Source organism: Thrips palmi, unplaced genomic scaffold (assembly GCF_012932325.1).
Source record: "Thrips palmi isolate BJ-2018 unplaced genomic scaffold, TpBJ-2018v1 HiC_scaffold_1, whole genome shotgun sequence".
Lineage (NCBI taxonomy): Eukaryota > Metazoa > Arthropoda > Insecta > Thysanoptera > Thripidae > Thrips > Thrips palmi.
The window spans coordinates 5302820-5317028 of record NW_023144620.1 but is presented as its reverse complement, the minus strand read 5'-3'; the positions used below and the strand labels follow the sequence as shown (position 1 = coordinate 5317028).

Here is a 14209-nt window from a genome sequence, read left to right as displayed (position 1 = left end):
ACTAGGAATCGGTGACCCGACTATTACGCGAGTGATTTCCCCCTCGCTGCATTCCATCCCGCTTCAGCGGACAGCGCTTCCCCGAACTGGATTCCTCACCGCGACCAGGGCGGCCGGGAAGCAGGTTAAGCACGCGGAGGGACCGACGAGGCGAGGCGCGCGCCACTGCACCACGCCCTTTGGACTCCCGGACTCCGGACGCGTTGCCCGCCAGCCGGAGAGCCGGAGAGCCCTTCCCGCCCTTCCACAGCATTTCCATAATAGCGCCATGAAATGCAGCGGGCGGTTTGTCGCCGCGGTGAAGGAGGAGCAGGGCCGCGCCTGGCCGGGACGCTGCTGCTGCGACAGGGGCACAAGCGCGACGGGGAATTCCCCGAATTCCAGGTTCTCGACGCGAGGCTAGACTGTGGATGATTCGAGTCCAACTCGGAGAGGGCCCCAGGGCGTGTGCAGCGAGGTGTCCGCGCGGCTGTGCTGTGCGGCGACGTGGAGACACCGCGAGGGAAGTCACCTGCACCACTCCGACCAATCACTGTTTTCCCGCCGCTCGGCCTTTCGAGCAGCGGAAAAGTGGTGAGATGGAAGGGAGGGGAGGGGGAGGCGGGGCCGCTCTCCGAAACATGACAGTGCCCGGGGTGGCCAGGGAGGCTCCCGGGAGGGGAGGGGGAAGGGCGGCAGAGGACGCAGTCAATGTTGGGCCGCATATTGTACCGGATGAAATTCCATCTCCTGCACGCGGCGCGAGGCGCGAGGCGCGAGGGCGAGGGGGAGGGGGATAGTGGCTGAAGGCGACACGCGCGTACCGCTGTATGCGCGCGTCGAGCGTGAGCGCAATGCGTGAGCGTGCTCTGTAAAGTTGTAAACGCCATACGCGGCGAAGAAGCGCGAGCTCCCGTCCCGTCCGCCCCACGCCTGGCCGCACCGCTGGAGCGGCTGGAGCGGCTGGAGCTGGAACGCCGGGCTGTCATGTGTGCGGCGGGCCCAGCTTCCGGTTTCGACCGCCACGGCCGCTCGCTTGCGCCGAAACTTCACCAACTTTTTCTCCACCTCCCTCTCTTTCTCTTTCTTCTTCTCCCTTTCTCCCCTCCCTCTCTCTCGGCGGTACGGTTATTCACGTCATGGTAATAATATTTGCCAAAGTTTGAAGGATTCTTTGCGTGTTTTCCGCGCTCGTTTTTGTCCCGTCGAGCTGCGCGCTACAGCCGCGCTCCAGCTTTGGCCCATCAACACGGGCGCTGACTGGCTGGCTGGCTGGCTGCCTGGCCCGGACTCGTCGCAGATATCGTAATTCAATTGTTGGTCGGGTGGAGCAAGGCGGGCGCGGCGCGCGGCTCGGATGCCGTTGCCTCTTCTTCGCGAAAACGAGAGGCAAAACCCCCCACGCGCCCCGCGCCGAGCCCCGCGCCGAGCCCCGCGCCTTCCTGCAGGGACGCCGCCTGCATTCCCGCCAGATAAAAAGGCCCCGGGGGAGTGAGAGCCGAAATCCCGGCCCGCCGTCTTTCTCCAGGAAGTGGGCGCTGTAGTCCGGGAGTCTCCGCGCCTCGCCACGCGGAAAGCTTATTGGCTAATTGCCGTGGCGCCAAGTTTGGCGAGCAGCTTCCCGCTGCAGGACACGGAGTGACTCGGCCGACTCGCCGCGGGCTGTTCCAGGCTCCGGCGGTTCCAGTGGCTCCAGGATGCGCCCCGAGGCCACGGCGCCGCAGCTGCCGCACCTGCCCCGCCTGCTGCAGCTGGCCGTGCTGGCCGTGTGGCTGCTGTCCAGCCGGTCGCTGCTGCCCGCCGCGCACCATGCAAATTCAAGTGAGTTGCTGCAGCACGCCGCTCGCCGCCGGCCGGGAAACTCCTGGAGATTCCTCGCCCGCCGCACCAACACTTCTTTGTTTTTGTTCCAGCGGCCGCCGGCAGGGGGGCGTTCGGCTCCACCATGACGACCGGCAACAAATTCCTCAACTACTCCGGGGACCTCATGCTGGGGGCGCTCGTGCCCGTCCACCGCAAGGGGCAGCTGGGGACGGACTGCGGGGTCATCCAGGTGAGGAGGGGGTGGGGTTGGTATGCGTGCGGGATACCACGTACACCACGATCATCGAAAACCCTCACAGCGCGGTCCGGAACGCGGGGTCGCTCGGTACACTGCAGTGCCGGCCAGCTCTACTTGAACGTGAACGAGATCCACTTACAGTGAGGTAGACGCGGCCTGCTTTGCATGTTCGCGGCCCTCACTCCCCGTGGGTCGCCACGGCCCCTCCAGTTCCCCCTGCCCTGCCTCCTCGGAGGACACTTGGCCTGGCAGCCAATCTGGGCGTTTCCCTGACACATGGCGTGGCGGCACGGCCATGGCCGCGAGGCTGCCAGGAAGTAGACGTGCGGGGGCGGCACTGCATCCAGGCACGACGAGAAGCCGACGAGGACGACGAGGACGACGAGACGGATGTGACAGTGACAGGGGTGACGATGAATTCCCCGGATCCCCGCCGAGGGCTGTCCGGGGCTCCGCGAGGCCGGCGCCGCGTCCAGCACTGTAAAGAATGTTTGGACGAGAAGCCACGACGCTACACACACCATTCCCGAGTGTTTAGATGCGGCCAGCAAAAGGCCGTTAAAAGAGGAAACTTGGCGAAATTAATCTTCTGGCTAGCGCACTTCGCCTGCGGCGGGATGCTGTCTGCATTTCCATCACTCAATTGAGGTTTAGATGGAAGGCCTAAACAAACGCTGATTGTTTTTTCCTTTCTCGAGCAAGGGCGTCTCTTATTCGCTCGCCCGGCACGCTCTGAGGCGCCCTGAGGCTGGGGCCACGTGTGATGTGATGTCTTCAGTCCTTTCGCAAGACCCTTTCCCGAGCCCCACGGGGCCGCAGGGCAGGGCGTGGGGCAGGGCGTCGGGTAGGATCGGGCCGATCGCACTTTCCCTCCGTCGCCATAACTCGCGATGACTGCAGGCCGGGCCGGCCGGGCCAAACGGGGTCAATACGTGAGTAATGCGAGGGTTTGTCCACCCGGCCGGCCAGCCCCGCCAGCCCCGCCAGCCGGGGCGCCGTCCGGGACACGGCAAACCAGGCAAACGCGGCGGCCACGGCGTGGGGCCGCTCTTAAATCATTCGGCAAGCCGCGCGGTGGAGGGCGAGGGGGAGCGGTGGGATAAAAATGGAATCAAGTGTTGCTGGTTGCGCGGGCGGGGTGGTGGGGCGGGCGGGCAGCGGTGGCCGTCGTGTAGCCGCGCAGCCCGGCGCTCATTGACCCTCCAATGGTCTGGCCGCCCCGCCTGCCGGCCTGCCGGCCTGTCCATCAGCAGCACGGCCCTCTTTACAACCTCCAATCAACACGCGCCGGGCAGGCTGCGGGGCAGGCAGACCTCCCCTACTCGCAGGCTTCAATTCACAACCAATCAATCCGCCCTTATTCGGCGAGGCCGCGGCCCTGGTGCTGCAGTCCCACTCGCTGCGCGGTCGCGCGGCCAGGTCCATTCGAACTTGGAACAGGCGGTGAAGTCATTAAAAGCCCTGGCGGCTCGCTGGCGGCCCCGGCCGAGCCCCGGCAAGGGAGGCCCGCCGTGCGACCACCGTGCCGGGCGCGTCCCACCGGAGGGGTGAATCACTTATCGTTAGTGTAATGTGCACACCTCGGATCCAATAAAGTGGACTAACAACTTTTGAAAGAACTAAACTAACCGTATTTCAGCAAGATTTAGCTTTTTTTTTGTGGAGACCACTGAAAAATAAACACAACAACGGCTTGAAATTTTTGAATATCGTATGCGGTATTCATCTGTACTCGAGTACGCACTCCTAAACGCAGAGTGATGCAGCCCTCGGGTCCCAGGGTCCCGCGGGTTGCAGGCGGTGTTGGCAAACTGCGCGGAAAAACTCCAGTATAAAGCACCCGCCATCACCCCCTGGAAGTTAGGCTACAATTCAGGCACCTGTGCGCTACTTGGGCGCGTGGCGCGCACCAAAGTTGCTTCCCCTCTCTCTCCTCCTCCCTCTCCTTACCCCCGTCGGCCTGTTGGTGTGGAAAGGGGGGGGGGAAGGAAAGATGAAGGCAACCCGCGGGGCAGGGGAAGGGGCGGTAAACATCCTAAATGCACTGCTCAACGTCCGACTCGCGAGCGTAGCGTATGCTGGCCACTGTTGTTGCGCGAGAGAGCGAGTGTGTACTCTGCGCTGAGTTTCATTGTGCTCATGCCGATTCGAATCGAGCGAGACAGAGACAGCGATATCCACAACGGCTGCACTAGTTCTTGCCAAGCTGCGGCGCTGCGGCCCGGAAGACTCCACGACCTGCTCCGCAGCTCTCGGCCACGACCTCGTCGCCATCTCGGTCGCCATCCTCTGCAGGTCTCGGGTCGGGGAGGGGGAGATTCTCTCGTGAGTTGCCGAGGGAGGAATCAGATATGGAAATGAGTGTCATAAGGCGAGTTAGGTTAGGGCCCGCTTTGGGGGTTCACACATGCATGTATGCGGAGCACCCCCCACCCCCACCCCTTCCCCCAGACCGTTGTCAGCGCGCCAGCCACTACTTTGTAGCGCCCCATTTCCGCGAACACTCCACGCCCTTCCGCCGCGCAGGCGGACAGACGGACGGACGGACGGACGGACAGCGAGGCAGCTGCACCCCGACGGACAGACAGACAGACAGACAGACTGCTTCCGGTTCGGCTGCGATGCCGGAAATAAGGCGGCAGCGGGGCGTGCCGCAACCTCAGCCGCAGTTCGGTTCGCTCAGATGAAATGATGAATTGACTTTAATGGCGATAGCTGCGTCGGCGAGGACGTGGGGAGCGAGGATGACGCTTGGTGCGCTTGGTGCCGCAGCTCCAGGACGGCGTGCAGACGCTGGAGGCCATGCTGTACACCGTGGGGATGGTCAACAGGGACCCCCACCTCCTGCCGGGCATCAAGCTGGGCCTGCTGGCGTACGACTCGTGCAACAACCCGACCCACGCGCTGGAGCAGTCGCTGGACTTCGTCAAAGGTGCGGCCGCACTGCGGCGCCAGCAGGGCCGAGGCCACCGAGGCCACCGACAGGGTGGAAATGGAATGGAACTTGTGTGGTTTGCCTCCTGCCTTGCTTCCATCTTATTCGGTTCGACTTGGCCGAGGCGGCCACATGCCACTGCCAAAACTCATTCACCGCTCACTGTGCCGGACAGGCTTCATCTCGCACCTCAACGTGTTCCACGAGGACCCCGACTTCACGTGCCCGTCGGGCAGCCCCGCCGTGTTCAGGGGCGGCGCGGACCAGGTGGTGGCCATCATCGGGGGGCTGTCCAGTGCCGTCACCATCCAGGTAACTCTGCGCATTCAAACGGCGTCAACTCGCTTTTGTTGTGGTGCCTCTCTCTAACGGAAATGTCTGTCCCCGCAGCTGGCCACGCTGATGCACATGTTCAAGGTGCCCCAGGTGTCCTACATGTCCACGTCGCCGGCCCTGTCGGACCGCATGACGTACCCGTACTTCTTCCGCACCGTGCCCAGCGACCTCCACCAGGCGCACGCCATGCTGGGGCTGCTCAGGTCGGTGCGCGTGGAGTCCTGAGGTCCTCGTCGGTGGCGCACTACTTGGCCTCGAGTGCCGCCAATCCGATTGGCAGGCAGCACCCCTGCCTACTTTCCGCGCCTCGGCCGCCAGTGTAGGGACGCCCCGCCCCCTTTCCATGCAAAGCCAGGTGGCGGAGCGACGTAACTTATTCACCGAGCTGCTACTATCGGCTTGACTGCCATCCTCCGTCGTCGACATCCTCAGGGAGTAGTGCCAGTGGCGGATCCAGAGTCTGCCCGATGGAGGGGCAAAGTAGCGCTTCGGCCAACTTGCGGGGGCCAAGGGCTGTTTTCGCCTACCGTCAGGCGGCTATCTAGAGGACGAGGGGTCAATAGTGATTTTACCCCTCTTGGATTCGTGCCTGAGAAGTGCCGGACCCCATCGCGACACTCTCCTGTGTTGCTCCATGTCAACTTGTCCAACCCTTTAACAAAATGCGGGCCGGTCTCTTAAGCCCCATTCCGAAGCACCGGACTTCCCCGCGGGAGCAGGCGATGATGAGAATATCGATTCGCCGCGGAGGGAGGCAGAGGGGAGGGGCGGGGGCGGTTTTAATGAAAATGTTGCTCGGGTTTTGCAGCCTTCGCCGAGGGACGATCCTCGCTGTTCTGCAGACTGCAGATAATTACGCCGGCCGGGCGGGAACGCTGGTTAGGTTAGGACGCTACTCATGGTAATTGGGGAAAAGAGGGGGGGGGGAGAGGAGGTGACGAGCAGCGCGCCGACTGATTCAGAAGAGTTGTTTCGTCGCTCTGTCTCTCCTCTTACTTTCATGTTAGATGGAATAAACCTTCGTGCAAGAGCTCGCCCAGGGACAGAAAGTTAATGGGAGCAGGGCGAGTCTACGAGCAGACCATTAAAAAGGGAAAATAGTTCGGGGCATTGTCTTTTTTTTTTTTAGGGAACCTTCCTTTGAACTTTTAAAAGGTCCTCCACACGTTTGCTGCATTTTCATCCCGCGCAAAATTTGTCCTGCGGGGAGAAAAGTGAGCATGGAGTGCCAACGGGACGCCGGCGGCGCGGCAAGTCTCGAGGCTGGCGACGACAGCGACGCCGCCGCCAGAGACCTCAACTGGTTCTCGAGTCGGTTCTCGAGCCGATCGCGCTTCCGCTAATGGCCCTGTCGCCGTGCCCCCTCCTCCCCCTCCCCCTTCTCTCTCTCTTCCTTGCGGGGACGGGGCTGCCGCGCTAATCGCAGGCTTTTTGCCTCGCTTCCCCGCCGCCATGATGAAGATGCGTCTCTCGCAGGCGGCTGGGCTGGACGTACGTGAGCATGGTGTACACGGACACGGAGTACGGCCGCCACGGCTGGGAGCTGCTCAGCAACCTGGCGGCCAACTACTCGGTGTGCATCGCCTCGCCCGCGCACCGCCTCGACAAGGAGTACTTCACGGACGACGAGGCCGCCGGCGTGGTGCTCAACCTCAACGCCACCGAGGCCAAGAGTGAGGAGGAGTAGTGCCCACCCCTTGGTGCGTCTCGCTGCCGTTCACGTTAAACCACAAGATGTTTCTGTTTTTCCCCTCTGGCTCGGCAGTCGTGGTCGTGTTCTCGGAGAGCTTCCACTCGTCCGTCATCACGCTGCTGCGCAAGGCGCGCGACATGCACGTGCTGGAGAAGTTCACGCTCGTCTTCTCCGACTTGTGGCCCGACAAGTTCATCGAGCGTCCGGACGGTAAAGACACGGTTCGTTTTCGTTCTGGCGCGGCGCCGCCACTCAAGTTTCACGGTCCGTTGTCTGCCGATGCCTCCGCAGAGACGTGGCAGCCCAAGCTGCTGGAGGGGTCCATCTGCGTGCACCCGGTGTCACGCACCATCAACGGCTTCGACGAGTACTTCCGCGCGCTCAAGCTGGACCACGAGCGCGTGAACCCCTGGTGGCGAGAGCTGTGGCAGGACTTCTTCGGCTGCCGCGACGAGGACAACCCGAAGGTGAGAGGACCGCGTCATCGCATTCTTTCTGACTTTCTGACTGCTGCTTTCATGTTGCGCAGGGACACTGCAACGACCCCCGCGCCACCGTCGCCAGCCTCAACGACATCCGCGGCTCGCGGGAGGACCTGCAGCAGGCGCGCTACCTGCACTTTGTCCGCGACGCCATCTGGGCCGTGGCGCAGGCGCTGACGGACCTGCACCGCGACCGGTGCCACGGCGAGCCGGGGCTGTGCCCCGCCATGCGCCACATCCAGGGCAGCACCCTCAGGGACTACCTCAAGAGGGTCAAGTTCAATGGTCAGGCTGCGTCAGACCCTCTCGCTCTTGACTGCCCCGACGGCGTTCTGGTAACCGGGCCTCTGCATTTGCTTGTCGCAGACGTCAACAATCAGCCCTTCACCTTCCAGAACGGGCGTGACGGCCCGCCGCGCTACTCCGTGCTCAACTACCACCACGACGACGACGCCGCCGAGCCCGGGAAGTACCTCTGGCACCCCGTCGGCGACTACACGAGTAAGCGTGGTAGAGCAGTACCAGTCCGTTGTCACTCCGTGCCTACCGCAGGCTTCTTGCCTCGAAAATGATTGATTCGCTGTTTGTCGTTTTTTGTGCACGTCAGTGAGCCAGGACGAGTCGGGGCCTGCGCTGCACGTCAACAGCAGCAAGATCCGCAGCCGCGGGGACGCGCCGCTGCAGTCCTCCACCTGCACGCCGGTCTGCGAGGCGGGCCACATCAGGACGCGGGTCGTGAGTATCGCAGTCGCCGTGCCCGCCAGTGTGCCCCCCACCCCCACCCCTACTGACACGTGGCCGTCGTCCTCCCCCAGCGCGACGCGTGCTGCTGGCGCTGCCGGCGGTGCGGCGAGTTCCAGGTGCGCCACAACGACTGGACGTGCGAGGACTGCCTGCCCGGCCACCGCCCCACCGCCAACCACCAGGAGTGCGTCAAGGTGCCCGAGGAGCACATCGGGTACAGCCACCCCTGGGCCATCGCCGCCATGGCCGTGGCCAGCTTCGGCCTGGTGGCCACGGTGCTGGTGTCCATGGTGTTCTGGACGCACCGCGACACGCCCGTCATCAAGGCGGCGGGGCGCGAGCTGTCGGCGCTCCTGCTGGTGGCGGAGCTCGCCTCCTTCCTGGTCACCTTCGTGATGGTGGCGCCGCCCTCCAGCACCACGTGCGGGCTGACCCGCTTCTCGCTGGGCTTCTGCTTCACCATGTCGTACGCCGCCGTGCTCACCAAGACCAACCGCATCGCCAGGATCTTCAACCAGTGCCCCGGCGCCGGTCCTAAGAAAGCCCGGTGCGCCATTTCTGTCGGAACAATTTCACGGAGAGCTACACCTCCACCCCGGCTCTCCTTTCACCCGGGATTCGCAGTATTTGAACCCAGTATCTTGCAGGTACACGTCGCCGGGCTCGCAGCTGGTCATCACGGCGCTGCTCACGTCGGTGGAGGCCCTGATCAACCTGGCGTGGCTGGCGTACGAGCCGGCCGACGTGCGGGACCACTTCCCCAGCAGGGACGTGCGGCAGCGGATCTGCGCCGGGCTGGACGACACCTCCTACCTGGTGGGGCTCGCCTACCCACTAGTACTCATCGGTACGGACAGGACCCTACACTGTATTTGCTCCCCGCCCGCTCCACCACTGAAAAGTCACCCTGTCCCTCGGACTGCAGGACTGTGCGTGGTGTACGCCGTGAAGACGCGCAAGTGTCCCGGAGGCTTCAACGAGACGAGGCACATCGCCTTCACCACGTACACCGTCACCATCATCTGGCTGGCCTTCGTGCCGCTGTACCTGGCCTCCACGTCCACGGCCATCCGCACCGTCACGCTCGCCATGTCCCTGTCGCTGAGGTGAGTCAGACTGCAGACTGCGGGACGGAGCGCCTGTCAGCCCTCGGATAGGCAGCCCGGTCGCGGGCGGACACCGGTGTGCGGCGGGCGGCCTACCTGTTGCTTCGCAGGCGCTACAGCAGGGCTGCCTCCGACACTCCCCTCTGTCTCTCTCGCACTCGCGGGGCGTAACTGGCGGGTGCGAGAGAGACAGAGGCAGAGCACTGCTCGGAAATGAGTCGGGTGGCCCAGCAAGCGGTCCTCTTCAACGCCGCGGTCCGAAAAGTAACGATTTGGACCGAAAGGGGTCGGACTGACGCGACACTGTGTTTCTGCCACAGCGGGCTGGTGCAGCTGAGCTGCCTGTTCTGCCCCAAGGTGTACATCGTGATGCTCAAGCCGGAGAAGAACACGAAGGAGGTCGTGATGATGAGCACGTGCCACCGCACTCATGGCTCGACGGGCACCCTGCCCGCGCACCACCTCACCACCAACCCGCTCAGTAGGTCTTTTCGAGATGTGCCTCGAGTTTCTTTTATTCTTTATAATAAAAACAAGATAATATTTTTTTTGGAACCTAATTTTAGTGAAAGCGCGGCACGAGGCTCGCAGTCCGTGCGCGTCGGAGCTGGGCTCCGACATGTCGCGGGCCATCACGGCCTCCCTGGCCGACCACGACGAGGAGTCGTCGTGTCACGGACACTAGACTAGACACTGGTGCCGCAGACCGCGAGCCGTGTCAAAGACAACGCTCCGTCCTGAGCGAGCGTCAACGCCACCCTAGTCACTACCCCACCCCGCCACTGCAGGATAGACTCAATTTTGTTAAACCAAGTGAGACTGCCGTTGAAGAGGAGTACTAAGTGAGTGTTTCCTGCACCTGCTTCGCAATGTCTGCAGTGAAGGTACGGCACTTAATCCCTAAAAGAAACAACTACTATACTTAGATCAGTAACTTTGTGATCTCAACTGTTATTTCAGAGGTAAGGATAAGCATTTTAATAATATATTGTATGTCTGGACAGAGGAATGCTGGCTTTTGTTGGTGCAAATGTTCTTTTTTTTTTTTTTGAGTTGTGAGTTTTGATAAAAGAGTTGTTATTGCATTTGCCAAAGAAAAATATAGAGCTTTGCTAAAGGATAATAATGTAAACTGCCTGCATTTCCAAAAATTTACTTATTATGCTCCCCTATTGATTGATGTGTATGAATTTTTATTTGCCTAGTCAGTAAAAATAAGAGATTAAGATTGTTTTATTATTATTATTATTTATTGGATGCACAATTGTAAAGTATCACAAAGAGAAAAAGAAAGACAATTAAAACTAATATTTGTACATTGTATTAATAACTAACACCAGGTGAGACGTGTAACATGATCAGTCTTGCGATTTGAAGATTTGATGAATCCAAGGAACTGCAACTCCGCGACAGCACGGGTAAAACGAGCTCTGGGGTGTTAGTTAAGTAATAATCGGTGGTAAATATTGCAAGGTCTCAAAGAGGGGAAAATTTAAAGAAAACTGAGTCATGACAAGAAAGGATACTGTAGCTTAGGATCAACTTCAGTCTGTTCTTCTTCAACACTTGATGGGTCGACAATCGTCAAAAAGGACTAAAACAAGGGACAAAAAACAATAAGATTAATACCATTTTGAGTGCAATTCAAGGCCTCTTTAGAAATTTTGGTTCATGCACAAACCTGTAACCAATCAAACATATTGATCAGTTTCCCACTCTCAAGATGTAATTTGTAGACAATGCTAACATCAGGTAATGTTGGAAGGATGTCACCAAGATCAGACAACTTGCAGCAATCACACTGGATAGAAATAAAATGGTTAGGTACAGTATGTACAGCAAGGGAAATTACCAAGATGAAATATTAAAATAAAATGAGAAGAACTTACATCTAAATAGAAGTGAGGATCCCTCAAGCCTCTCAACATGGCTTGCCTTGGTGACCCCACAATGTGAGATTTGACAGCAGCAATGTTATCAAAGAAAACCAACTCGTGCAAGGGTTTGGTTTGAGGTGATGCCAGGAATGGGGTGAACATCTCCTCCAGTAAAAATGATAGCACTTCTGTCCGCAATTTTTCAAAAGGAGACAGTTTAATGTCATGGGTGGACATCTCTTTCAGTTTCTGCAAAGCAACATGTCTTGTGAGAATGTCACCAAATTCAAAGCCATTTATTAGTCTGTCATGTCCTTACTTCTCTTAATTGAGACCTGCTGTTGACATTCATCAACAACTTGCTGGGGCTCTTCAATGGGCTCCGAACAGCTTTCAATGGACTTCTGCTTGGACTTTGTGAGTTCTTGGTGGGTGTTGTTGGAACTGGTGCCCACAATGTCTTGAATTTTGCCACAAGACCTTCAAGCTTCTCTATGACATCCATCATTTGCGTTGCTCCATTTTTCAAAGATTCATGTAAGATTACCAAAATCTAGAAGAAAGAAGACACAAGAGCTCCAGTTTAGCAGTACGAACAGTAACCTCCTTGCCACCTTCCAAACCCTCTCTCTCCCCCCCTCCCCAACAACTCTCAACATAATAAATTGGATCTCAGCAAGAACTTACCTCAGATAACTTGGATTCAAGTTCATCACTAGACAAAAATGAAAGTAGTGTCATGCATTCTTTCAATTCTGAGCTTTTGACAATATCACAAGTAGATGCTATAATGTATACTGATCGCAGCTGAAAGTAAAAGTAAATCAAACAAGGTCAATGGTTTAGAATTTTAAAAAAATGAAACAATAAAATAGAAATCTAACTCACCTGTTTCTCAAGAGGTGCTCCTGGTAAATCGCAAGTTAATATATTGAGGCATTTTAATGTTGCAAAAAAGGAATGAACATATTTATGAATGTTTGTTAGGAGCTTCACTATTTCCCCCTGGAAATACGATTGTTCACATAAACATACAAAACTCAGAGAGATTGAAGATAACAATGTTCTGAAATGTTACCTTAACAAATGTGTCATCTTTCAACCAAGAAATCTGGTCTGCCTTAGAACACAGAGTCTCAATGTGTTTACGGACAGAAGGCAGCTTCCGAACTGACTCAATATCTTGTTTTGAGAGAAGCTTTACTGCTGACGGCAATTCCTCAGGGGAGCAAGTTAATACTGTCCAATCTTTTCCATGAAAGTGTTGCATCATACAAAACTGGAAATGAGGAGTCAGTTAGCAAATTCCATGGACACCACCATTGTCTTACAAAAATTTATGTATAGTAATTCTACTTCACCTTGTAACCTTGTACAAAACCCATGACTGAGAAATCATGGAAAAGAAAAACGTCTAAGAGTAGCTTGAAAGCTTTCCCCCCCAAATGGAATGGTTGATCAGGCAAAAAGAAAACCTGAAATATGATTTTGTTTTCAAAATTATTATTATTAAAACTATTGTAAAACCTTAATTGGAAGCTGGAACAAAAGTAATCTACCTTCTCTAAAACCTCATTTAAATATGCAAGTGAAGGTCGGGAGTGGAAAACTTTCATTCTGAGGCAAGATGAGACATGATGAGGTAATGATCTGTGGACAGCTGACACAGCAGTGGCTACTCCCAACACAAGTAGGAATGGTACTCGATACTGATAACCCCTAAAAAAGAGGAAACAAATATTTTTTTTAAAAATCTACATGAGTTTTGAAACAACAAAAATATAAATGGAAACAGTCTGCATACTTCAAAAGTAAAATAAACTCTTGTAGAACTTTGGCAGGAAAGCTTTCAAAGTCAGGGATGATTACAACAAGAGACTGTGCTTTGCCCCCAAATTTTTCTGACAGCTTGTTAGTCTTTCTTTTTTTATTGCCCTTGGCAGCAATGGTGGAGTACCAAGATGAGAGATATTGTAAGTTGCAATGCCACCGATTAATTTTACTCTTTGTCTGTTTTTCATCATCTGACTCTTCATTGCTTGAATTATCACAGTCCTGAGAATCATTCTGGGAATCCAGAACATCGAAAATCATTAGAGAAAAATAAAGTAAAGATTAAAATCCAGAAAAGAAACGGACTCCATTCAAACATCTTACAGCGTCATCACTGGTGGGAACAAGCATAAATTGCGAGCACATTCGCTCCACTGTTGCTTTCAAAGAAGAACAATCACGGGCCCAGAGAGTGGCAACATGAGGGGTCGCTTGTTGTTGGATGCTCTTTGAAAGAGTTGCAAACAAAGAGGTGTGATCAGGCATGTTCACACCTGAAACAAAGGTTGCAAGTGAAGGGAGAAAACTCGTTAGAGAAACCGTTATGAGTCTGGTAAAGATAACAGTTCAAATTTGTCTTTACCTGTGAGTAGTGTAGCAGCAGGAATTTCAGTGTGGGATGTTTCAGGATTGGAGGAACACTTTTTGACATACTCTAATAAACCTTCAAAAATTTCAGTGAAAATTTTCTTTTCTAGAACCTTAAAGAAAAATCATGAATTGCAGTGTTTTGTTCATAGATAAATATTCTGAATAAAGCGACAACTTACTTCTAGTAACTCCTCAGATGATCCCATACACTTTTTGTACGACTGATACCATAAATTTCCTGATAAGTGGACTGAAGAGGGAATTTTACCTTTCCTTTTTCTCTTGAAGGCAAAACAACCCTAAATACAAAAACAATGCATGTTGACAGTAGAAAAACAGTTTTCTGCAAGGGAAGCATAACCTCAAGCATAACGTCAATTTACCTTGGACACAGAGACAGTCGAATCCATGTCAACAAATGTAACTTTGAAAAACAAATTTAGAAATCTTAAAGAAAAAGAAGACTCTTTTCAAATAAATAAAGTCGACGGGTTCTTTTAAATGTATTGAAAATTAGGTAGTTGACAACACACACTACCACTGAAGTGTCACTGCTGTGACTTTATTTCCC

At 55.6% G+C, this 14209-nt stretch overlaps 2 protein-coding genes across 2 annotated transcripts; one reads left to right on the top strand and one right to left on the bottom strand.

The window, feature by feature from the left end:
• The first annotated feature begins 1751 nt into the window (after positions 1–1751).
• LOC117654112 (metabotropic glutamate receptor 6-like) lies at positions 1752–10601 on the top strand. Its single transcript, XM_034400302.1, has 16 exons — positions 1752–1800; positions 1893–2032; positions 4814–4973; positions 5152–5288; positions 5367–5515; positions 6789–6985; positions 7078–7215; positions 7297–7472; positions 7535–7772; positions 7854–7988; positions 8095–8222; positions 8303–8778; positions 8879–9078; positions 9157–9337; positions 9658–9818; positions 9904–10601. The coding sequence occupies exons 2-16, from the start codon at positions 1925–1927 to the stop codon at positions 10020–10022; spliced, it is 2703 nt and encodes a 900-aa protein (XP_034256193.1). The 5' UTR covers positions 1752–1800; positions 1893–1924; the 3' UTR covers positions 10023–10601.
• LOC117654126 (origin recognition complex subunit 3) lies at positions 10560–14198 on the bottom strand. The gene is made up of 15 exons (XM_034400327.1): positions 14022–14198; positions 13818–13937; positions 13631–13748; positions 13372–13541; positions 13019–13281; positions 12774–12933; positions 12576–12689; positions 12293–12493; positions 12103–12219; positions 11902–12021; positions 11534–11767; positions 11227–11463; positions 11019–11138; positions 10864–10931; positions 10560–10767 (listed from the first exon to the last, which is right to left on the bottom strand). Exons 1-15 carry the CDS (start codon positions 14046–14048, stop codon positions 10668–10670), a joined length of 2169 nt encoding a protein of 722 aa, XP_034256218.1. The 5' UTR covers positions 14049–14198; the 3' UTR covers positions 10560–10667.
• Positions 14199–14209: the final 11 nt, after the last annotated feature.

What these genes read in the sequence shown, in the direction of transcription:
- LOC117654112 (XM_034400302.1), top strand. Translation starts at nt 1,925, where the DNA reads ATGACGACCGGCAACAAATTCCTCAACTACTCCGGGGACCTCATGCTG. An exon ending in CAACGCCACCGAGGCCAAGA is followed by an intron (nt 6,986 to 7,077) that starts GTGAGGAGGAGT and finishes CTGGCTCGGCAG; the next exon opens with TCGTGGTCGTGTTCTCGGAG. An exon ending in CCCCGTCGGCGACTACACGA is followed by an intron (nt 7,989 to 8,094) that starts GTAAGCGTGGTA and finishes TGTGCACGTCAG; the next exon opens with TGAGCCAGGACGAGTCGGGG.
- LOC117654126 (XM_034400327.1), bottom strand. Translation starts at nt 14,048, where the DNA reads ATGGATTCGACTGTCTCTGTGTCCAAG. An exon ending in CATCTGAGGAGTTACTAGAA is followed by an intron (nt 13,749 to 13,817) that starts GTAAGTTGTCGC and finishes TTTTTCTTTAAG; the next exon opens with GTTCTAGAAAAGAAAATTTT. An exon ending in TAAATGAGGTTTTAGAGAAG is followed by an intron (nt 12,690 to 12,773) that starts GTAGATTACTTT and finishes ATCATATTTCAG; the next exon opens with GTTTTCTTTTTGCCTGATCA.